Source organism: Nuphar pumila, chromosome 12 (genome assembly GCF_984573655.1).
Source record: "Nuphar pumila chromosome 12, dmNupPumi1.hap1.1, whole genome shotgun sequence".
Lineage (NCBI taxonomy): Eukaryota > Viridiplantae > Streptophyta > Magnoliopsida > Nymphaeales > Nymphaeaceae > Nuphar > Nuphar pumila.
The window spans coordinates 6,079,601-6,102,848 of record NC_143260.1 but is presented as its reverse complement, the minus strand read 5'-3'; the positions used below and the strand labels follow the sequence as shown (position 1 = coordinate 6,102,848).

Genomic DNA, 23,248 nt, shown 5'->3' with positions numbered 1-23,248 from the left:
AAAAGGTAAATAATAAATTTTTGCAATATTTGGATGTCCAAGTCTCTTGTGTCACACATTAATATCCTTTTGTTGGACAACATTACAAAACAGGTTCTTTGGAATTTGAAGAGAATCGACATAGTATAGATCGCCCTTCCTAGAGCCTTCCTCAATCAATCTCCCGGACCGACGATCCTGTATCCAACATTTGTTAGATGAAAACTTTATATCATACCCATGATCAGAGAGTTGAGAAACGGAAAACAAATTTAAGTTTAATTTGGGTATAAATCTAATTTTTAAAATAAAGAACCCTTGTTTTTCAAAATTTACTATTCCTTTTACTTCAAGAGATATTTCATCCGCAGTTAAAACAAAAGATAGAGAGAGATTTTTTGAGTATTCAGAAAAAGAACTAAAACTTGGGGTTATGTGAAAAGAAACACCCGAATCTAAAAGCTAAGAGGTCTTACCGGGAGGAGAAGAGATTGACATGGCGGCTCCGAAAATAACCCCTTTTAGAAGAGGTTGAAGTGCATCCACGATTTGTTGTAATGAGAGATCTCCATTTGAAGATGCCGAGCACTCTTCCTTTTGAGGTTGAGATGTAGTAGCCATGGCAAGTAACTTTTTCCACCTTGGGCAAATAGGCTTGATATGCCCCAGTTTCTTACAAAAATGACATAAAAGCTTGTTATAATCTTTCTTCCCTCCTTGACCACTTGAGTTTTGATTCTTGAAGCAAGGAGGCTTGTAGATCCTTAAGTTGCTCTCCGGTCTTGAGACAACATTAACTCCTTCATTCTCTTCATTATTGGAAGGTGTAGCTAGAACACTTGGGTTGTTTTTGCTTATACCCATACGAGTCTCTTCCCCACTTAATATAGTAATTACATCTTCAAGAGAAGGGAAAGTGAAAGCGAATAAAAGAGAAGACCGAATTTGCTCGAATTCAGGCCTAAGCCCATTAAAAAAATAAAAAAACTATCTTCTTCCAATTGTTTATGACGAAGCTCTATGACTTCTCCACTCCACTTGGGTTCGAGCATAGCAAGCTCATCCCAAATAGAAGAGAGTTCGGCAAAATACTCCCTTATAGTCATATTTCCTTGATGAAGAGTTAGCACCCTCTTTTAGAGGTAATATTTATGGGACAAGTCCCTAGAGGTGTATATCTTCTCAAGGTACTCCTACGCTTGAGAAGCTTTCTTAAACTTGATAATATTGACGTTAATTCTTGTTTCTACGGATGAAAAAATCCATGAGAGGATTTTAAAATTCCTCATCTCCCATTCTTCATGCTTTTTGGTGTAGTCTTCAAGAGCCTTGGCTCTTTCTTCGCCTTCAAGGATTTTTATTTCTCCTTTCTCCATCAAGGTTATCTTTGGCTTCGGTTTAGGAATCGAGCCTTGGACATAGCCCCAAATCCCTTTCCCTTTAATGTGAGCCTTCATGTTTCCGACCCAAACGTGATAGTTGAACCCATTGAGTTTGAAGCCGAGAGAAAAATGAGAGTCTTTTTCACCCATTACAGAGGAGAGATGATGAAAAAGAATACGTACCACAAAGGATTTTTAGACCTTTCTTGATAGAAGAGTCTTCTAAAATATTGGATAAACAAGAAGATTCACTTCAATCACCAAAAAATTGAAGGTACGCTTTTCGAGGCACCCAAAAAAGTGAGAATCCACACAATCTTTCTTTCTCCAACCTTGCTCTAATACCATGTGAAAAATCCTTGCAAACAATCAAGTTTTAAAATAACTTGATACTTCAAATACTCAAGACACAAAATAAATGCACAATGTTTATAAGCTGTACACCACAAAAGAAGTGTAATAAATGCACAATGTTTATAAGTGTTTATAAGCTGTACACCACAAAAGAAGTGTAATAAATGCACAGTGTTTATAAGTTTTACACTACAAAAAAAGTGCAATAAATGCACAGTGTTTATAAGCTTAAGGAGACAACTCCTTATTGTATTATAAGCATACTTAAAGAGTCGTTGGGGTATTCCTAACGACTCTTATTAGAGATGTTGGGAATCAACCCAACATCTATCTTTTTTAAACTGTGTGCAACTGTTGTATACTGTACATAGTTAGCCACTGACTGTGTACAGAAATATTACATAAAAAAACAAAAACAAAAAATAAAAAAATTACAAAAATAAGAAAAAATAAAAAGGAGGAATTACAATCATATTAAAAAACATGAATATGCATAAAATATAGAAATAACTAAAATACCCCTACAACTAATGCATTGTCTTATGAATTACAATTTAACAGTATGGAGGTTGATAAAAGTACCCAAACACAAGTGCTGGTATGACATAGATACAACACATGTATGGAGGCAGAAGGAGATCAGGTCATGCTGAACATGAGCATTTTTGCTCATGCTGACATCGTGGCCATCTGATTTGCATTTTAAAAAGCTCAAAAGTCAACAAAACCACGTGACATTCATCCAAAATGCAAACAAATGGCCACGATGTCGGCGTGAGCAAAAACGCTCATGTTCAGCATGACCCGATCTGCTTCCTATGGAGGCTTATAGAAGTACCCAAACACAAAGATCTAGACATGCTTAACTTAGCAGTGTGAGGTATTAGACTATTTGATGCCAAATCTCAATCTCGTTCTTCATCCTTGGGAAGTCTCCAAGTGTGTTTATTATGAGATATTGTGAGAGGTCTTTACCACAGTTCAAGCTGCACAAAAAATAGAGAAGGGAGAGAGAGAGAGGGAGATGCACAATGGCTGGGGCGGCAAAACTAAAATCACCTCCAAGCCCTAATCTTTTATATTAAAACACTTTTACAATGGGGAATAAAATATCACATTACAACAACCATATTACAGAAATGCCATTAATGAAAAAGACGTCAACGACATAGTTAAAACGATTGACGTGTGTATGGATCCAGATCCAGATCCAAATCCAGATCCAAATCCATATACATGCTCTATTTTAACACCCTCCCTCAAGTTGTACATGGTTTTAGAGCATGTACAACTTGCTCTTCAATAGCCAAAATTGACGTCTTGTTAACCCTTTGGTAAACAAGTCTGCCACTTGATCTTCTGTTCGAACATAACATAGTTCTATCTCTTTCATCTCGACTTTCTGCCGTATAAAATGTTGATCAATCTAATATGCTTCGTTCTGCTATGTTGAATAGGGTTACATGCAATATTTATTACGCTTTGATTGTCGTATAGAAGAAATGATTGAATAATTGTCTCCCCAAGATCACTCAATAAGTGTCTAATCCATGTAACTTTTGTCGTGCCTGCAGCCATCGACCTGTATTCTGCCTTTGTACTCGATCGTGCCACTGCCTTTTGTTTTCTACTGCTCCAAGACACTAAATTGTGTCCAATGTATACACAATATCCATAGACAAATCATCTCTCATCGGGATCCCCTGCCCAATCTGCGTCTGTATAAGTGATGAGTTCATGTCCTTTATGTAGGTTATCGTTCTTGCGATAAACAAGTTCGTCTCCTATAGTTCCTTTTAAATAGCGTAGAATACGCTTCACAGCTTCCATATGACCTTCCGTTGAAGCATGCATAAACTGCGATACCTGATTGACAACATAAACTATATCAGGTCTGGTAAAAGTCAAATACTGCAGCATCTCTACAAGACTTCTATACGTTATAGGGTTGACACAAAGGTGTCCATCTTCAGAACTCAACCTTTGATGTAATACACTCGGAGTGTTGACTGGTTTGCAATTCGTCATCCCGGCTCTTTCCAGAAGATCAAGAGTGTACTTCTGTTGCATGAGTGTCAATGTGTCTTTTTGTCTGTCAACCTCTACACCAAGGAAGTACCTCAACTCCCCTAAATCTTTTATCTTGAAAGTTTTCATCAAAAAATGTTTTACTTCTTGCACATGATTATCTGAACTCCCAGTGATCACAATATCATCAACATATATAAGAAGTGTAACAATGTATGTCTTCTGGTAAATAAAGAGCGAGTGGTCCAGATAGCATCTTCTAAAACCATAGCATTGAATTTGCACAGAGAAACTTTCAAACCAAGAGCGAGATGCCTGTTTCAACCCATATAGAGATTTCCTTAGCTTGCACACCCAGGCAATAGGATCCTTCTCGGCATACCCAGGAGGTTACTCCATATATACTTCCTCCTTTAAAACCCCATGCAAGAATGCATTTTTAACATCCATTTGGCTAAGCTTCCATCCTCGGTCGACTGCTAAGGATATGCGGATACGAATTGTGCCCATTTTGACTACCAGACTAAATGTTTCATCGTAATCTTCACCATATTGTTGCGTGAATCCCCGAGCAACAAGCCACGCCTTATATCTGTCAATACTTCCTTCGAGCTTATATTTTGTTTTATAAACCCATTTTGAGCCGACTATATTCTTTCCTTCTGACAGAGGTACTATTTTCCAAGTCTGGCACTCATGAAGAGCTTCAATTTCTTTATTCATAGCCTCAATTCAATGACGGGATTGAAGAGCTTGATTAAAACAAGTGAGTTCATTCTGCTTTGTGAGCTGAGACATAAACAATTGAAAATCAAGAGAAAATGTCTCATAACTCACCCATCGCTGAATAGGATGCCTGATGCGTGACGGCCTTTGAGCCAGATCATTAGAGATGATTTCTATATCCCTCGGCCTTGTATTTTTGTCCCTTCTAGTGTAGATCTGTCAAGAGAAACATTCAACTGGAGGTGGCTCAACTGAAGATGGCTCGACGTGCATCTGTGAGTCACCCAACTTCCTACTCAAGTCGAAGGAAGGACAAGTCGCCTGACATGTCTCTCCTGTATTGGCAAAAAGATCTGCGCTCATCCATGGATCATATACCTCTACTTCTCGAGATGGCAACTGTTCGGAGTCATTAATCTGAAAATTCTGCTCATCAAAAACAACATTCCTGGAGGTCCTAATACGTTTTGTAGTATAGTCATAGCATCAATAGCCTTTGTATTCATCCGCATACCCAACAAATCTGACTTAATGGCCTTGTCTTGAAACTTATTTCGCAAAGATGAATCAATATGCACATAACATACACAACCAAAAACACACAGCTCATCATAAGAAGGATGCTGCCCAAATGAAGTACAATAAGGAGATTTCTGATCCAAAAGTGCCATAGGAAGACGATTTATGATATGAATAGATGTGTGAAAAAAACTTATGTCTAGAGACTAATGAGTACATTGTTGTCATGTAACATGCTCATCGCACTTTCGATAATATGCCTATGTTTCTTCTCTGCAACCCCATTTTGTTGAGGGGTATGAGGGCAAGAAACTTGTCGACTTATTCTTTTATCCTGAAGAAAGAAAATAAACTCGTTCGATGAATACTCTCCTCCACCATCACATTGTAAATGCACAATATCACAGAAAAACTTTGTTTTGACCATCGAATGGAATTCCTGAAATATTTGGAAAACTTCATGCTTATGTTTCAAGAAATATATCCAAGTATAGTGGGAATAAGAATCAATAAATATAACATAGTAACGACTGCCAGAGAGAGAAGGAATAGGGGTGGGTCCCCGAATAGCAGAACAAACAATCTCAAATGGCTTTGAAGCTCTTTTATTAATATTATGAAAAGGAAGAACATGGCTTTTGCAGAGTTCACAAGATGAACATTTTTTATTCTCTAAAAAGGAACATAAACTAGACTTTGGAAGAAGACCATCAGATACAAGATTTTTAATGAAACCCCGACTACAATGTCCCAAGCGACTGTGCCAGATATCTGGCTTATTACAATGAGATGAATACAAAACTTCCAATAGACTGAAAGATAAAGACTCTGAAGATGAACACACTGAAGAATGCTTGGACGACTCCAACTGGAGAACTGGAACTGAGGGAATCTCTTTGAAGACGTACATGTTTCCTCATCTCTCCCCCTTAGCTAACGTCTCCTTCGTTCGTAGATCTTAACATAAACAGAGGAGAGAGTAAATTCGACTGAAGAATTCATATCGTCAACAAGTTTAGCCACAGAGACAATGTTCTTTTTAATATTAGGAGCAAGAAGGACATTGGACAAGTGAAGTGAGGACTTTGACATAGGAATATGTGCACTGCCGATATGACTAATGGAGTGATAAGTTCCATCTCCCGTAACTATACTACCTTTTTCAAGATAAAGCAATAAGTGAGATAACTTACCAGCATTACCTGTGACATGTGTGGCAGCACCAGAATCAACATACCATTCCCCTTGTTCATTTTGCTTGATCGTCATCTATGACAATGCTAATAACAAAAGTTGTTGCACATGTGCAGATGGTGCTTTTGTGTCCACAATAGTTGCTGATTTATTCTCAATTTTGTTATTTTTTCCTCTATTCTGTAGATTAAACTAACAATCAACTTTCACATGTCCTCTTTTGTTACATAAGAAACAAGTGGGCACTCTCCTCTGATTCCCTGCGTTAAAAGCACTCGAAATATTAGGTGTAGGCAAGATACCACGTCTTCTCTGCCCAAAACGTCCTCTGCCTCTACCTCCTTGATTCCCTCCATTCCCTCGTCCAAAGCTTACAAAAGTGTCCATGGCCAAAACTGAATGAGAACGAGTTGATTCATTTTTGTCCGCCCTTTGTTTCATAATCATCTCATGTTGGAGAAGTTTTGCCTGAAGATCATCAAAGTTGGGCAAGTGGGGAAGGCATGACAAAGCTGTGGTAAACATGTCAAAATCAGAGCTCAATCCATTAAGAAGTTGTTGTACTTTATCTTTCTCTGAAATAGCACTTCCAATAACAGCCAATTGGTCAATAATACTCTTCATGCGGCATATGTATTCTATAATTGTCATTGAGCCTTTCTTCAGACTTTGAAATTCATTTTTTAAGTACATAACTCGAGCTTCTGATATCTGAGAGTATGTCTGAGAGAGATTACTCCATAGATCTCTCGCAATGCAATCATCTGAAAGAGTAGCCAACACTTCTTGAGAAAGTGTTGACGTAATATAAGCAATCAAAGACTGATCCCACTTTCTCCAAGTTGTATACTCTGGTTTTTTAACAAATTTGGTAATTGTGTCACCCTTCTCATCTTCGGTTTCCTGCAAAATAAGCCGTGGTGGTACAGGAACATAACCATCCAGATGTTCATCAAGATCCTGACTCCGTATAAACAAAAGTATTTGTCTCTTCCACAACAACAAACAACAACAACAACCACTACGCCTTCATCCCAAAACAATTGGGGTCGGCGCTATGAACCAAAAAAGAAAATCATTCTGGGTCTTCCACATGAATCCTTCTCCTCCAATCATTTCTATCCAATGCCACCTCCTCAGTGAGGTTCAAAGCATTCATATCCTTTCCTATCATCTCCATCCAAGTCTTCTTAGGCCTACCCCGACCTCTTTTAACTTGAAAGTATTTGTCTCTTCTATGTCAAGAAATTAGAGTGAGTAAGTTTTTCTGTAACGAGCTGATTTAAGAAATTTGCAGAGGGACATGAAGACGAGAAGGAATCCATATCAATGAAACAACGAATAATCAAACAAGGCGGAGGAAGAAACAAACTGATTTGAGATCACTTAATCAATCAGCAAAAAACATGTACTTGCACAACCAATACCTTGAAAAGAAACCATTTTTTTTTAGTTTTAGACTTGAGAATGTAAATTGTTACAGTTTGCCCATAGACGTTGCGCGGAGAACACTGATTTTACTGCTGATTGAAAAAGACAAAGGAAGACAAATACAAGTTCGGAAATGTGAAAATATGATATAATAGTGAATGCTAGACTACGACAGCAATATATATAAAAAATTTGATATGAACGTCCAGCAATACATAAATAAAAAAATCAAAGAGGATTTACTTAGAGATGTATATTAAATGAATCACAACTTGGATTGGGATGCAGATTTCGGCTAGAACTTATTGACTTAGGGAAAAGAATTAGATAGCACGAAGCTAACAAAGTCAGAATAGAGGAACGTTAATGACGCACAGCAGAAAGAGTACCAGAAAAATCAAAGAGGATTTATGGCAGAAAGAAAAAGAATCAAAGAGGATTTACGCACAGCAGAAAGTTAAGAAAAAGAGTACCAGAAATTTTACCGACACATATTTAAAGGATAGAATGACAGGAAACGAAGATGAATCAAAAACCTCCTTCTTCAGATCTCGTTGAGATTCTTCTGGTAGGATTCTGCAACCGAAGCTCTGATACCATATGAGATATCGTGAGAGGTCTTTACCACAGTTCAAGCTGCACAGAAAATAGAGAAGGGAGAGAGAGAGAGGGAGATGCACAATGGCTGGGACGGCAAAGCTAAAATCACCTCCAAGCCCTAATCTTTCATATTAAAACACTTTTACCATGGGGACTAAAATATCACATCACAACAACCATATTACAGAAATGCCATTAATGAAAAAGATCCATACGCATGCTCTATTTTAACATTTATTACCCACTGTATTGATGATATTTAAGATTTGGGAGGACTTATCTCCACAAAATATGTATGTACTTCCATCACATTCCTTTTAAGCAAAATTATATATGAAATGTACCTCATTAGCAAGTTATAAATTTCAATCGCCTATGTACAATTTGACCCAGTGTCTGAGTATTGTAGCAATAACTGGTGCAGGTATTTCTTGGACATAATGGTGCACATGATGTAGAAGATAATGATCTTCCTCGACTTGTATATGTATCCAGAGAGAAGAGACCTGGATATAACCACCACAAAAAGGCTGGAGCAATGAATGCTTTGGTAAGCTCAGCAAACTTAAGTAGTTCTTCAACATAATGAGAGAATGATCTATTTTTAATTGCATGTATTTGATTCAATTCAGGTCAGAGTCTCTGCTGTTCTCACAAATGCACCATACATTCTGAACCTTGACTGTGATCACTATGTAAACAACAGCAAGGCTGTTCGCGAGGCTATGTGTTTCATGATGGATCCACAAGTTCGTAGAGATGTTTGTTATATTCAGTTTCCTCAGCGGTTTGATGGCATTGATCGAAGTGATCGTTATGCTAATCGAAACATAGTGTTCTTTGATGTAAGTGTTGAGAAAGAAAAAGAATGGTATTTACTTCTTCTATCAGTATACATAAGTGCCATGTGAAATCTCTTGCAACATTGCAGGTCAATATGAAAGGTCTAGATGGTATTCAAGGGCCAGTATATGTTGGTACAGGATGTGTTTTCAACAGACAAGCTCTTTTTGGTTATGGGCCTCAATCATTGCCTATAGTACGCAGGCATTCTTCATATTGCTCTTTGTGCTGCTGCTGTTGTTGCTGCAGCTCTAGCTCAAAAACGTCTGATAACGATGAGAGGGAGCTCCATAGAGATTCAAGGAGGGAGGATCTTCATGCTGCTATTTTTAACCTTCAAGAAATTGATAGTAAGTTTAAATTTCTCATTTTGGTCAACTTAGATTATCTGGTCAAATTCATGAAATGATCTAATTGGCATAACCTTGTACAGATTATGATGATCATGAGCGATCACTTTTGATCTCTCAGATGAGCTTTGATAAGACTTTTGGTTTGTCATCTATATTTATTGAGTCTACTATGATGGAGTTTGGTGGAGTTCCTGAGTCTGCAAACCCAGCAATGCTTATTAACGAAGCGATCCATGTTATTAGCTGTGGTTATGAGGAGAAAACAGAGTGGGGGAAGGAGGTGATTTTCTTCATCTAAATGGCAGACATTGTTTACCTGACAATGTCATCTAGCTCAACTTAGATGTTTATTGAATACTGTTGCTGTTTTCTTTCCCCATGTATTTTTTCCTTGTCCTCTCTTCATTGGGAATTAAGGCTTCATTAAGTGTGATATGATGTTCTAGATTTTGACTAGGTGTTCAATCTTTCAGGCATTAATTTTTAGCCTTTCCTCAGGTATTTCTTGTTTTAGTTTTGTCAAGTACTTAATTCTTTATTTATTTTGGTTCAATGTCTGTTATCTAATAACCAAATTATAGTTGGAATTTCTCTAAATTAAAGTGCTCAGATTTGTGGGTTTTCAATGACAATCACCAATTAATTGCTGTCAGTAACTGAATATTGTATTCATATATGTACCCTTATTAGAATAGCCGACTCCCAAAGGGATTGTTCTGTTTCAACCCAAATCCTTGGCATATACTATTTAATATATTTTATATGGGGTTCCAAGGTAATAGATAGCAACACGATTATGGAATAATTATGTCATTCTCATTCCCTTTATTAAATATTTTGATTCAAACATCATGTTTTTTTCTTTCACCTAGCTAAATAATTTTTATTTTCTATATTTTTTTTTCAGATTGGATGGATATATGGTTCTGTCACAGAGGATATTTTAACTGGTTTCAAGATGCATTGTCGTGGATGGAGATCAATTTATTGCATGCCTTTGAGGCCTGCATTTAAAGGGTCTGCACCCATCAATCTCTCTGATAGGCTCCATCAGGTTCTTCGTTGGGCACTTGGATCAGTTGAAATTTTCTTCAGCAGACACTGTCCTCTTTGGTATGGATTTGGTGGTGGTCGTCTTAAATGGCTTCAGAGATTAGCATACGTAAACACAATTGTGTATCCATTCACCTCCCTCCCTCTTATTGCTTATTGCTCACTTCCGGCCATCTGTCTTCTTACTGGGAAATTCATCATACCAACTGTAAGTGCACATTTCCACTATCTATTTGTGCTTGGTTTACTGATTACAGAGTGCTTTCATTAGCTTTTCACCCAAACTATCGAAATCATCAACAGTGAAGCTAAAGTGGTATTTTGCTGGAGAATTTCCTTTATCTTGGAAAAGGCTATGAAAGAGTTTAATTTTTTTCCTTGTTCAAGTTTTTCTCCTTGGTTAATTCCTTGGTCTTCCCTCCTGAGATATTCCATCACCAAGAATTTTCAAAAACCCCCAAGCTGGGTAGGATTGACTTGGTTTGGACATCATCGCTTACTCTTTTGTGCTATCAAGCTGGATCATGTGTGTTCATGCCTAATCACAACTGAGTCAATCCCCTGGATTAGACTTGTTCATGTTATTCTGGTAGAAGTTCATAGCCTGTTGCAACTGAATTTATTACTTGAGTAGATTGTATAATCAATCTGAGGTTTCTAAATCCAGTTGATGAACATGGCCAAGATAATCTTTTACTCTCGAGTTACTTACTATTGCTTAAGTTTGCTCCTGCGCTAATGTTCTTTTCATTTTCATTTACAGCTTTCAAATGCTGCAAGCATCTTGTTCCTCTGCCTTTTTATCTCCATTATCTTAACCAGTGTATTTGAACTTCGGTGGAGCGGTGTTAGCATTGAAGACTGGTGGAGGAATGAACAATTCTGGGTGATCGGTGGCGTCTCAGCCCATCTCTTTGCAGTCTTCCAGGGAATTCTGAAGGTCACAGCTGGTTTTGACACCAACTTCACTGTCACTGCAAAAGCTTCTGATGATGCCGAGTTTGGTGAACTCTATGTTTTCAAATGGACAACACTTCTGATCCCACCAACCACTATTCTTGTGGTCAATCTGGTGGGCATTGTGGCTGGATTTTCAGATGCTCTCAACAGTGGGTATGAGGCATGGGGGCCACTCTTTGGCAAGGTCTTCTTCTCCCTCTGGGTGATCTTTCATTTGTATCCATTCTTGAAAGGCTTGATGGGAAGGCAGAACAGGACACCAACCATTGTCGTCCTCTGGTCTGTGCTCTTGGCATCTGTTTTCTCTCTTCTTTGGGTCAAGATTGATCCATTCTTGAGCAAGAATGACTCTGTGCCTAAGCAGAGTTGCATTTCTATTGATTGTTGATTTTCTCATCACATTCTTGGATGTGGTCTGGTCATGTTATTTGTCAATGCCATATTTTTAATGTGATATTTCTGGCAAATGTATATGTGAAAATGTAGAATTTTATTATATCAAGTTTCAGTTATTTCACTGCATGTGAATAGTTGCAAAGTTTTTGCAGAGTTTTTGACAGTTACTCTGAAGAAATAAATGTCTTGAAGATTCTGTTTGGAGGTAGTCCTAGTAAAACAAGTATTTGAAAATAAAGGGTGTTGTAGGGGGGGGTTCAATATTATTGGTGTACTGGAATTTGGAGTTTCAATGGCCAACAAATTTTAGGATAATTAAATTGCCCGTCCCTCTTACATGAGGTGTGATTTTATGAGTCATGTTTTTCCATTCCTTATCTAGAGTTATAGCATCAGTCATCTTCCAACCCTTGGTGTCTTTTTTTTCTTTTCCAAATCCATTAATCTTCACCTTTTTCGTTAATTTTTCTATTTGTATTTTGACAGCTTTTCTTGTGGTGGTGTTATTAATTCCCATCCCACATGTTCAAACCATCTCAAATGGCACTATTTAAACTATCTTTTATCATATATATGCCATGAAATTTCGTTGAACCAGTAAGGAAAATTCATCTCATGTTATGGTGAGGAACAAATGCACGATACAATTTTTCTCAGTTTCTTGTTTGGGCGAAGCCTCATGTAAAACATATTCTAAACAGGGTTTACACGTAAAAAAACTGCAAAACTCTGTCAAGAAAGTTGAATTCAGCAATTTATATTGCAATAACATGTTGATCCTTGTATCCTCACCTACCTTGCATGCCACATTATATAACCTGACTTCTTACATGCCATGAGAACATATCGGTGACTGGTCATAAACAAATCAGTATCTGAGTAAGGTATCTGACAAGTTTGATCCTGGTATGCACTGATCCTGATTCAACTTGTACCAATCTCTTTTCGTGCTCACAAGGACTCCATACACCTGGCTGGGTGGGTATACTCAAAGGCATTCAAGTTGAAGGATGTTGCCAGTTTGATACTGGAGTTTGTATCCCTTGCCGCAAGGTTAAGGTCAACAGAAAGCTTTCTTTGGTGGCAGGAGTACTAATGGAGTTTTACACTGCAGACTCCGAAAGAGAAGTGACTGTCGGCATAGCACCTCTTGGCTTGTAACCATAATAAAAAAAAACCCTTGTCCATAATTATCAGAGATCCTTATATTGGAGGAACACAACCATCCAAAAATAGGGGTCCAATGCAGCAAGCCAGGTCCAAGTCATGTGCTTGTGAGCTTCTTAGATCTTAAATTTTGATACTAATCATCATTTGAAATGGCAGCCAAGTTCCCCGCCCAGTTCAGAGCGGTACATTTGATTGATTAGCCCTCCTTTGGCTACCAAACCTTCTGTATCCAAAACTAATATAACATCTGGGCAGTGAGAAGGAATTGAAATTTAAGAAATTGATAATTGATTTGTTGAGAAATTGGAATTCTGAAATCAGAAAATATGTCCACTCGGGAGTTCCTGCACTGGTTAGCTTCCTGCTAAATTGTCACCCAAGAAGTGTATAAATTGCAGTCCAATAGAGAATCTTCAACTGCCATTTCTCAATCGAGATCCAGAATGGGAAATGATATAAGATTTGAGAAATCAAAAACATGATTTGAGGTACCAATTATCCGGATAGGAATGGAAGGGCTGTGACAATTTCCGCCCACACTTTCTAGCAATTTCTAACCAATGACTTAGAGATCGTCTGTTTCATGGCCTTTCCTATGAAAGAGGCGCTCTTTCCCAAAAAATGAAAAATGGTGAAACAAACATGTTTATGAAAAATATATGTTGGGACCCACTTAATAAATGAACAAAAGCAGCTTTCTTGTTAAAATGGGTTCTGGGGAAGCACTTTCCCTCCTAAATAGCTCTTTTCAAAGGAAAGAGGTTTTCCTTGAGTGAGTAACAAACGCCCCTTTTACGATAAGCTTTACCTTCGTTGTTTACAATATCCATGATGGCATTACCATGATAGCTTAGCTGTTGAATCAAGGAACATGATTAAATAAACTCTTTGATGAAAGCTCAAGATCATATAATTTTAGGCCCTTTCACAGCATAAAAGAATGAAAGTCCACGCTGCACCTTTTAGGGGGCGTTTGCATGCCACTGCCACGGAAAGGGAATCGGACCCCCCCCCCCCCCCACGGGAACCATTTCCGTGGAAAAGCGGGTCCAGCGTGCATTTTGACACGCCTGTCAAGGGAATTTCATGGTACCATGTTTGTTTCAAAATTTTGGGCACCGCAGAAGCGCATTTTCACGAAAAATGCCCATTTTCCATGACATGCAAACGCCCTCAAGCAACCAAGAATTGTCTTCTTAGTGGGCACTCAGTTTTGAGTCTTTTTGACACTATGATTGTAAAAAGTTATTTTGAAGCTAGCTTTCTGTCAATGCTTGGTGAGGATCAAACGAGGAAAGACTTTTTTTTTTTTCTTTTCTGGAGAGTTAAAAATAAGTATAGATCTCAAATTTTAATTATGGCAACCTTTCAAACATGGCAACCCATGCTAGCACCTATGTCACGTGGACATGCCATTTTGGTGGTGTGCCCCCGGTGACACGAGTGAACATGTTCAGACACATGGACATTAACACTGACACCTAAACATAATATTTTAATATTTAAAGTTTTATTTTAATAAAATATATTTTTAACTTTAAAATATCAAAAAATATCTTTTTTATTATTAAAAATCTTTTTGCCGTCATGTTCTATTTTTTTTTTTTAATTTGAACTTGCAAGTCGAACTCGCATCACACGTCCTCGTGTCCTCATGTCCACGTGTTTTTGTGACATAGGCTAGCACTTTCGCAATAACAACCCTGCCACTTGTTTCTTGTTTTATTTTTTTAGTTGTTTCTTCGTAAAATCAACCTTACAAATGTGATCTTCATGTTTTGCTTAGCGAGGATCGAATTTTGAATCGTCCGATTACGACACGTAGCTAGGATTTTATAAGGCTTCAAAAATTGACAGCCTACAATGTACTGTACTTTTTCAGGCCATAAAATCATGTTTTTGGGTTTAGATCAAAACAGCTTGTACATAGAAGATCTGAACTTGTTTTATTTTTTTCGTTGTTTTTTCATAAAACCAACTTTATAAATGTAATCTTCATGTTTAGCTTAGTGAGGATCGAATTTTGACGACAGGTAGGTAGGACTTTATAAGGCTTCAAAATTAACAGCCTACACTTTTTCAGGCTATAAATATATGTTTTTTTCATCAAAAAACATGATCCAAAAATCAGTTCTCACCATCTTGAACATGATGAATTCATCTACGAGGTCGGTTTGGACCAAAACAACTTGTACATGGAAGATCTGAACTTGATTGTAAGTTAGTAAGTTACCCTTTGGTTGCTAATTCTACTTTAAAAATAAAAAAAATTAGTTGCTGCTTTCTGCCATGCATTGGTCATTTCCAAAAAAGATAAGAACTTGATGTCATTCAAAGAAGATTAAAGGTTAAGCTCAACTTTCTCTGCCAATCAATGTGGGGTCCTTGAGCACAAATTATAAAAGTATCCCTGCATCATAGTAACAAAAGTTTAAAACGGAAAGTTGTTGCCAAATTTGTTCTTGTTAGATGTTGAATTTTTTTATTTATCGCAAGTTTTTTTAAATATCGGCTAAAAATAAATTAATTAATATTTAATAAATATAGGTCAATATATATATATATATATATATATATTTTAAAATGATATGGGTTTAAGGTCTTGTCCAACTTCCAAATAAAATCATTCAAACCTTCAAAATATAGGTTTAATGTAGACGTTGGACTTTATTAGACCTTTCATATTCTCAGAGTATTTAAAGCATTTAATTTCTAAGATAAATTTTAGGAAACCGTTTTCTATTATCAACCCTTTTCAAAGCTGCCTAAGCTGCCTTGTTGAAAAACAGAGAGGAAGTTTTATTACTATTAAATGAGAGATATATGAATTAAAAGATAGTTTAATAAGAATTTATTGGCTTGAAAATAATGTTGTTCAATGCATTTTAAATGAATTTAAAGCAAGTAAGGGTTTCTTTTTGTATTTTAAATCTCGCGATTTGTGGAAAATAACGCAATATTTTGAAAATATCATGTGATTTTAAAGTTTAAAATGATAAGATAATATATATCATTTTCTCGATATTTTCACTATGCCCTGCATCACCAAATTTCCGGGCATCTTGTACCATTGGAAAAACCAAAGAACTTTTAAAAAGTTAACTTCCATCTCTCGTGGTTTTCAAAGATATCCTTGGATTTCCGAGCCCCAGATATATTACCAAAATACCACTTCTTATTTTCCCAAAATTATAAGAGTTCAATTCACACCCTTGCTTGTTTGACAGTTCCACCATTCTTAAACCACACTCTCATCTCTTCACTGAATAAAACCCTGGCAAAGGGGATCTCCTATGGATTCATCCACCAATCCACCATCAATGGCACCCAAAACCCTCATCTTGGTCCTCTTCTTCCTCTCTTCCATCACCACTCCTGCATTCTCAGTTCAACCCAGCAAGCCCATCCTGAAAGCAACAGCTGACCTCTCCCCCTCCCCTTCCCCCTCTGTTACTCCCCCCACCCACCAAATTCCAACCATCCCATCACCTTCCCCACTCCAAATCCACCCAAATGCTGCCACCCCACTTTCTCCTCCATCCAAATCTGCCCCTGAAACACCACCACCACCACCCTCCTCCTCCTCCACTTCCTCACTGGATCCCAAACAGCTGATGGCCCTCCAGTCACTAGGAATCTCCCCCACCGTCGATCCCTGTTCGCCGAATGTCCCCGGAAACGCCACCGTCTGCGATGCCGGCAAGCCTTTCAGGCACCTCATCTCCCTTCAGCTCAGCAACTGCTCCGCAGACATCCTGATGTCCACGACCGCCATGAAAACTCTTGATACGCTGCAGTCTCTGAGCTTCGTCGACTGCCCAATAGATCCAATCAGGCTCCCTGAGGAGCTCGCAGGCAACCTCAGATCCTTCACTTGCATCAACAGCCTGCTCAGATTGACTGGTGTGTGGCTCAGCAGGCTAGCCAATCTCACAGATTTGATAGTTGAGGATGTTAGGATCAATGCCAGTGGGCCTTCAATCATCCTTAGCAGGCTGAAGGATCTTAGGTCTGTTAAGATTGCTAGAGCTAACCTCAGTGGTGTATTGCCAAAAGAATGGCAACCCAACATTGTAGAGATTGACTTCTCTGGCAATGAATTGAAGGGGCCTATCCCCAGTTCCATTACCCAACTCTCTGAGTTGAGGTCCTTGGATTTGAGCTCAAACAATCTCTCTGGTTCTATCCCATCCACAATTGGGGATCTTCTGATGCTTCGGAATCTCTCTTTCGCCCAGAATTCGCTCGAGGGGCCGGTGCCGGACTCTATGGCAGATATACCTTCCTTGGTTCATCTTGATCTGAGTGGCAACCAGCTAAATGGTTCTGTTCCTGGGTTTCTTTCTCAGATGAAAGTCTTGAGATATTTGAATCTTGAGAATAATAACTTTCAGGGTGTCGTTCCTTTCAATGCTTCTTTTATTAAGAAGTTGGTTGTCTTTAAGATTGGTGCCAACTCAAATCTGTGTTATAATAGCTCAGTTGTTTCTTCAAAGATTAAGCTGGGGATATCTCCCTGTGACAAGAACGGCTTGCCGCTCTCGCCACCGGATTCTTCATCGGCTTCGCCAGCAGCATCACCAAGCGATGACAGCACCGCAGAATCTGATAGTGGAAGCCAGCACAGTCATCACCATGGACCCAGTACTGTAGTTCTTGTAGTGGCAATTGGGCTTTCATCAATAGTTTTTCTGATCATCTTTTGCATTCTTCTGTCAAGATGGTGTTCATGATAGGATGGTTTTAGTGGGAATTGATGGAGAATTTACAGGATGGAATTGCAGATTGGGTCCATTTCTGAAAGCAAGTGGGAGTGGGCAATATATCATATGCTCTAGAAAGACAATACATGCTCAAATTATGTCTCCAGCGTTTTGTATGTACAATCACCATTCTTTTAGGATCACATTCAAGAGGGTCAAGGTAGGCTTTATGAAAACCTGGTTGTTGTGGCACAATGTATGGTTTTACTTTATTCTTTATTTAATATCTTCAATCTCATGCATGTATTGATGAGTTGATGAGATTAAGATGCGAGTCTCAATTTTTATTCTTGTCATTTTTAGAATCACAAAGTTGGGTTAGAGCCAGTTTTTCTGGTACTGTCAATGCGTTTTTTCCCCCCTCGTTTGTTCTCTAGTGTCTTCCATTTGAATTTTTTTTTGTGTACTGCAAGAAATGAGGTTCTTTATTTGGGTATTTTATTCATCAAAGATGGATTGCACATGGGCTGGTGGCGGATGTTGGTGGCATCTTTTGGCTACATTCTGTTTTATATATCTCACATTATAAGAGTGATTGACCTATCATCTTATACTAGAGTGTTTTTGTAGGTATGGTTGTAACTTGCTAGATTTATGGTAGTTAATTAAGGTTCATATCTGCTGATCTTGCCAATTACGATTTCTGATGCATGTGCCTGAATAATGTACAACCTATATTTTTCATAGAATAGCAAATAATTCTTTAGTCCTTTGTAGGGCAGTGCTTGGCTGCTTGCTTACCAATTTGACAAAGTCCTCATGATCATGATAGAAGGATCTGGAATCTGAATTATTATCCGGAAAACCTTCTACTTTTTATTTGTTATGCATCATTCATTGGGAAGTTGCCCCCCCTGAAATATTGTGAAGGCGGTTACAGACTTAAAACAGTAAAGAAACCTCTGTCAAATTGAGCATTCTATAGTCTCCCTCACCGTTTCCATCCTTGAAAATGGTGAAATCATTCAACAAACAAAATAATCTATTTTTCTGATAAACTGGGCATGGACCAGAAAAAAGGGGTTAACATCATTTATTTCGAGTAAAATAAAAACACTCCGGTGCAGGATATTTACATTCTCTTCTCTCTCACCAGCAAAAGGAAAACCATCACTAAAATGATGAAATTGGCCACCACAAAATTCTCCCATTCCAAAATCTGACTCTGAATGAATATGCATGTTGGTTCTGCAAAAATTTCGCCAAAAAATGCAGGTAACTTGTTGCTTTCACTAAAGGTGGTTTCTCCTCTGACTCCTTTCTCACCAGTAACCTCTGCAAGAACATTTCCCATCCTTGAAATGGTGAAACCTACTAGAATCTCTCAATATGATTTCTCTCCCAAAGCCCTTACTCATGAACTTGGCAACTTCATGGCAATCCCCGCACACTCTTAGATTCTTGGCCACCCGTATTGGCTTCCCACAAGGTGAGTTCAATATGCCAAAAGCCATCGCCAACTTCTCACTATGACCACACAAAGCTTCTTCTTTTCCTTGCTCATCTAAATCGATCAATGCATATCTCTTGTTAGGAGTATAGCCTTCCTCTTTCATCTTGACATTCAACTTCTCTAACAGCGTCTGTATGTGTTCGGAGTCCAATTTCGATCTATCTCTGGCAACAAATATATGGATCTTTCCTTTGATCTCAATCCAACTACATCCTGGATTCTTTTTCAGCCTGCGGCTAGTGATCTTGGTTCTTAATTTTTTCACAGATTCCCATTGCTCAGCCTCTGCATAAATATTTGAGAGAAGTACATAATACCCCGTATTGTCTGGTTCTAGTTCAAAAACTTTCTCTCCGACTTGTTCTGCTAGTTTCACATCTCGGTGAAGCCTGCATGCACAAAGCAGTGCACCCCACACGGTTGAATCTGGATTTATCGGCATTGCTTGGATGAATTTGTATGCTTTCTTTAAATGCCCGGCACGGCCTAGAAGATCAACCATACAAGCATAATGCTCGAGCTTGGGCACAATACCATGTTCATTTCTCATAGAATCAAACAGTCTCCATCCTTCGTCAACTAGGCCTGAATGGCTGCAAGCATACAGAAGAGATATGAATGAAACCTCATCAGGCCTAATACCTGCCTTTTGCATCTGATTAAAGAGGGAAATGGCTTCTTCACCATAGCCATGCATACCATAACCAGCGATCATAACAGTCCACGAAACAAGGTCACGCTTTGTAATTCTATCAAAGAGAGCTTTCGCAAGACTTAGTGCACCAGATTTTGCATACATGTCGACAAGAGCATTATCAACGAAACCATCTGAGAGATACCCGTTTCTGATAACGCTGCCATGGATTTCCCTCCCTCGCTCCTGAGATGATAGACTTGCACATGCAGGAAGAATGCAGGCCATGGTTACTCCATTGGGCTTTACTTCTTTCTGCATTTGGCTGAAACAAATCAGTGCTTCATTTGGAAGATGGTTCTTTGAATAGCCACCTATGATTGTGTTCCATGAGACTATGTCCCTGATATTCATTCTATCAAAGACCGATTGAGCGTCCTCCATGCTTCCGCATTTTGCATACATGTCCACGAGTGCATTAGCAACAAATAAATTAGACTCCAAACTGTTCCTTTCAATATATCCATGAATATCTTTCCCATGTTGAAGAGACCCATTGGAAGCACAAGCATGAAGAACACTGGTAATGGTGAAGAGATCTGGTCTAACACCTGACAATTCCATTTCATTAAACAATTGAATTGCTTTTTCCAAGTGCCCCCCTCGCGCATATCCAGAGATCATTGACGTCCAAGACACAACAGTTCTTTGTGGCATTCTATCAAAAACTCGAATCGCATGCTCCAATTCTCCACACTTTGCATACATATCGACTAGAGAGTTGCAGAGAGTGGTCTCTTCCCTGAAACCAGCTCTTATGGCGTGACCATGAATCGCTTTTCCATACAAACCATGACCCAGTTCAGCACAAGCAGGAAGAATTGTAATCATGGTCGCCAAGTCCGACTCAATTCCACAACTCTTCATTTCTCTGAGGACTTTAAAGGCCTCATTGGCCATACCATTCAACAAAAACCCACCAATCATTGCATTCCATGAGATAACATCTCGTTCAGGCATTATGACAAACACTTGTTCTGCGCTCCCTACCCTCCCACATTTCGAGTAAAACGATACAAGAGCATTACCCACTGTAACATAGCAATCAAACCCTGATTTTGTCAACAAACCATGAACCTGCTCAACTCCTTCAACACTTCCAACTGCAGCACAACACTTCAAAACACAAGAAAAACTATAAGAGTCAGGCCTAATCCCATGTCTTTGCATCTCAACAAAAAGAAACACGCTTTCTTCATAATCACCCGCCTTTGCATACTCATTCATGATCATATTCCAAAGAAGGACGCTCTTTCTCATCAGACCATCAAACGCCCTTCTACCTTCTTTTAGATCCCCACACTTCAAATACATAAACACCAACTTTGTCCCCACAACACCATCTTCTTCAATGCCATAATGGGAGATACTAGCATGGATTCTCTTACCATCGACAAGAGATTTATGATCAGCACACAGTTGGAGAAGGTTACAGTAGGTATCTACATCCAATTGGACATTACTATGACTATTGAACACTTTCATGGCTTCTTTCAGCCTACCATCTTCACAAAATCTGGAAATTTGTCTTCTGTAATTACTAAAGTCTTCATTTAATGGAGATGCCAAGATGGGTGTTGAAGATTTGGCAGGGGAACAGAAAATTTTGAACTTGGAAGTGAGTTTGAAGCAGAATCCATTGGTTTGTGATGGGTGCCTCTGATTCCCTTCATTGATTGGAGAGATGTGGTGGTACTTGGGACGTATGAGGGTGAGTGTTTCCATGAGATGAAACCGGACGATTGTGAAAATTGATCCACCCGTTGCTTTGAAGGGTGGCGGATCTGGTGGGACCGTTCTAGCGTTCCTAGGTGGGCCCGAATTTTGGCCTCCTTCTTCCTTCCATCTTTGAGATGGACGGCCAATCGGTTTGCTTTGAGATTGGCAATTTTTTTTTTATGGCTGGTTTGCCAATGAACCGGGCCGGGTCTGGTCAAGCCCGGACTGTTAATTGATGGGTCTGGCCAGTCCATTGCCGGATGCCGGGTTCACGGCCCAACTGTTGCCGAGGTAAAAAAAAAATTGTTGGCCCATAGTGCAATCAGGTGAAGCTGGCTCTCAGGCAGCCCGACCCGTTGTTTACCCCTAGCTTAGAATGTTGAGCAAATCAGGCGAAGCTTTTTCTCTTAGATTATCTAAAAAAAAACTCAGATACTGTATTAGGTCAGAGGCACTTCTGACAAACCGTTCACCTATGAGAATTTTCCTTGCTTTTCAACCATTCATTTTTTGTGTATTAAATAATCTACAAGATGAATGACTAATTTATTTTTGTGGAACCCATCTGAGAGGTAAACTATCCAACCATGGTGCTTGGGGTTGCCTCATCGCATGGATGAACGCCATCTAAGGTCCCCTGACCTAACCTGATCTTGTTTCTAACTCTTTTGTTCTTTTTAAAGTCTAGTTGGGGGTTAGGCAGACCCCTACCAGTTATACAACTGTAATTGGGTTTTGAACCTGCAACGCCCCAACACAAGGTGACGTGCTCTAGCTGCTCCTACCAGACAAGCGGAGCTCCCGTTGATATCTTGTCTCTAACTCTTATCTACCGGTGAAACCCCAAATAGAATCTAGCCACACAACGGCCCTTGTCAACATCATGAGTGCCTCATTCAAAAAACTAAAAAAGAAAAAAAAAGGAAAATACAAAGATCATTGTCATGAATAAACAACCAAACAATCATCTAATAATAATATCCTAGGGAACATAGATATTATAAACGCTTTATGGTGGTGTTCTAACTCTATCCATTGGTGAATCTCTAAAGCAATTGTTGCCACAAAAAGAAAAAGGCAGTTTGGTTGGCCATGAGAATAGCATGAGTACCATATTAAAAATGAATCACTCTCACGTCTTAAGTTCATAACCACCAAAGCTATCAAAAAATAATAACGAGAAGACGATGGTAAATCATTCATCATAAAAAATGAATCGACACCCATCAAATCAAAAGAGTGAATAAGCTCATTGTAAACTGTTCATTTTAGATCATTCCGATGCCGTCCATCCGAAAGTCGAACAACATAGAAAAAAAAGAGTGTAAACCATCCAAGTGATGGGCATCCCATTTTTACAGGTTTTGGATGCCGTTCATCATGAGATCAACAGCATGCAGAGGTGCTATGACGGAATACCGTCAAAGCACGCTCATCCCATCTCAATAATAATCCCTCGTCTTTAGATATTAGGTGCTCGGAAGAACAATCTACCACAGATTTGACGGTACCAACTTTGTTTAATATATATATATATATATATATATATATATATATATATATATATATATATATATATATATATATATATATATATATATATATATATATATATACCCTAAAGGTCGCAT

General features: G+C 38.6%; 3 protein-coding genes across 3 annotated transcripts in view; 2 read left to right on the top strand and 1 right to left on the bottom strand.

Annotated features, from left to right (window-relative positions):
* Positions 1–11,837, top strand: part of LOC149819791 (cellulose synthase A catalytic subunit 4 [UDP-forming]-like) — a 32,612-nt gene extending 20,775 nt beyond the window's left edge. The window contains exons 8-13 of the mRNA XM_089983491.1: positions 8,638–8,763; positions 8,846–9,058; positions 9,145–9,406; positions 9,490–9,689; positions 10,317–10,670; positions 11,226–11,837. Of these exons, the coding sequence (XP_089839617.1) occupies positions 8,638–8,763; positions 8,846–9,058; positions 9,145–9,406; positions 9,490–9,689; positions 10,317–10,670; positions 11,226–11,810 (1,740 nt within the window). The 3' untranslated portion in view covers positions 11,811–11,837. The remainder of the gene's footprint in view (positions 1–8,637; positions 8,764–8,845; positions 9,059–9,144; positions 9,407–9,489; positions 9,690–10,316; positions 10,671–11,225) is intronic.
* A 4,471-nt stretch (positions 11,838–16,308) lies between these two features.
* Positions 16,309–17,721, top strand: RLP51 (receptor like protein 51). Its single transcript, XM_089983490.1, has one exon. The coding sequence runs from the start codon at positions 16,309–16,311 to the stop codon at positions 17,719–17,721; it is 1,413 nt and encodes a 470-aa protein (XP_089839616.1).
* Positions 17,722–18,758: 1,037 nt separating this feature from the next.
* Positions 18,759–21,623, bottom strand: DOT4 (Pentatricopeptide repeat (PPR) superfamily protein). Its single transcript, XM_089983489.1, has one exon. The coding sequence runs from the start codon at positions 21,621–21,623 to the stop codon at positions 19,014–19,016; it is 2,610 nt and encodes an 869-aa protein (XP_089839615.1). The 3' UTR covers positions 18,759–19,013.
* Positions 21,624–23,248: the final 1,625 nt, after the last annotated feature.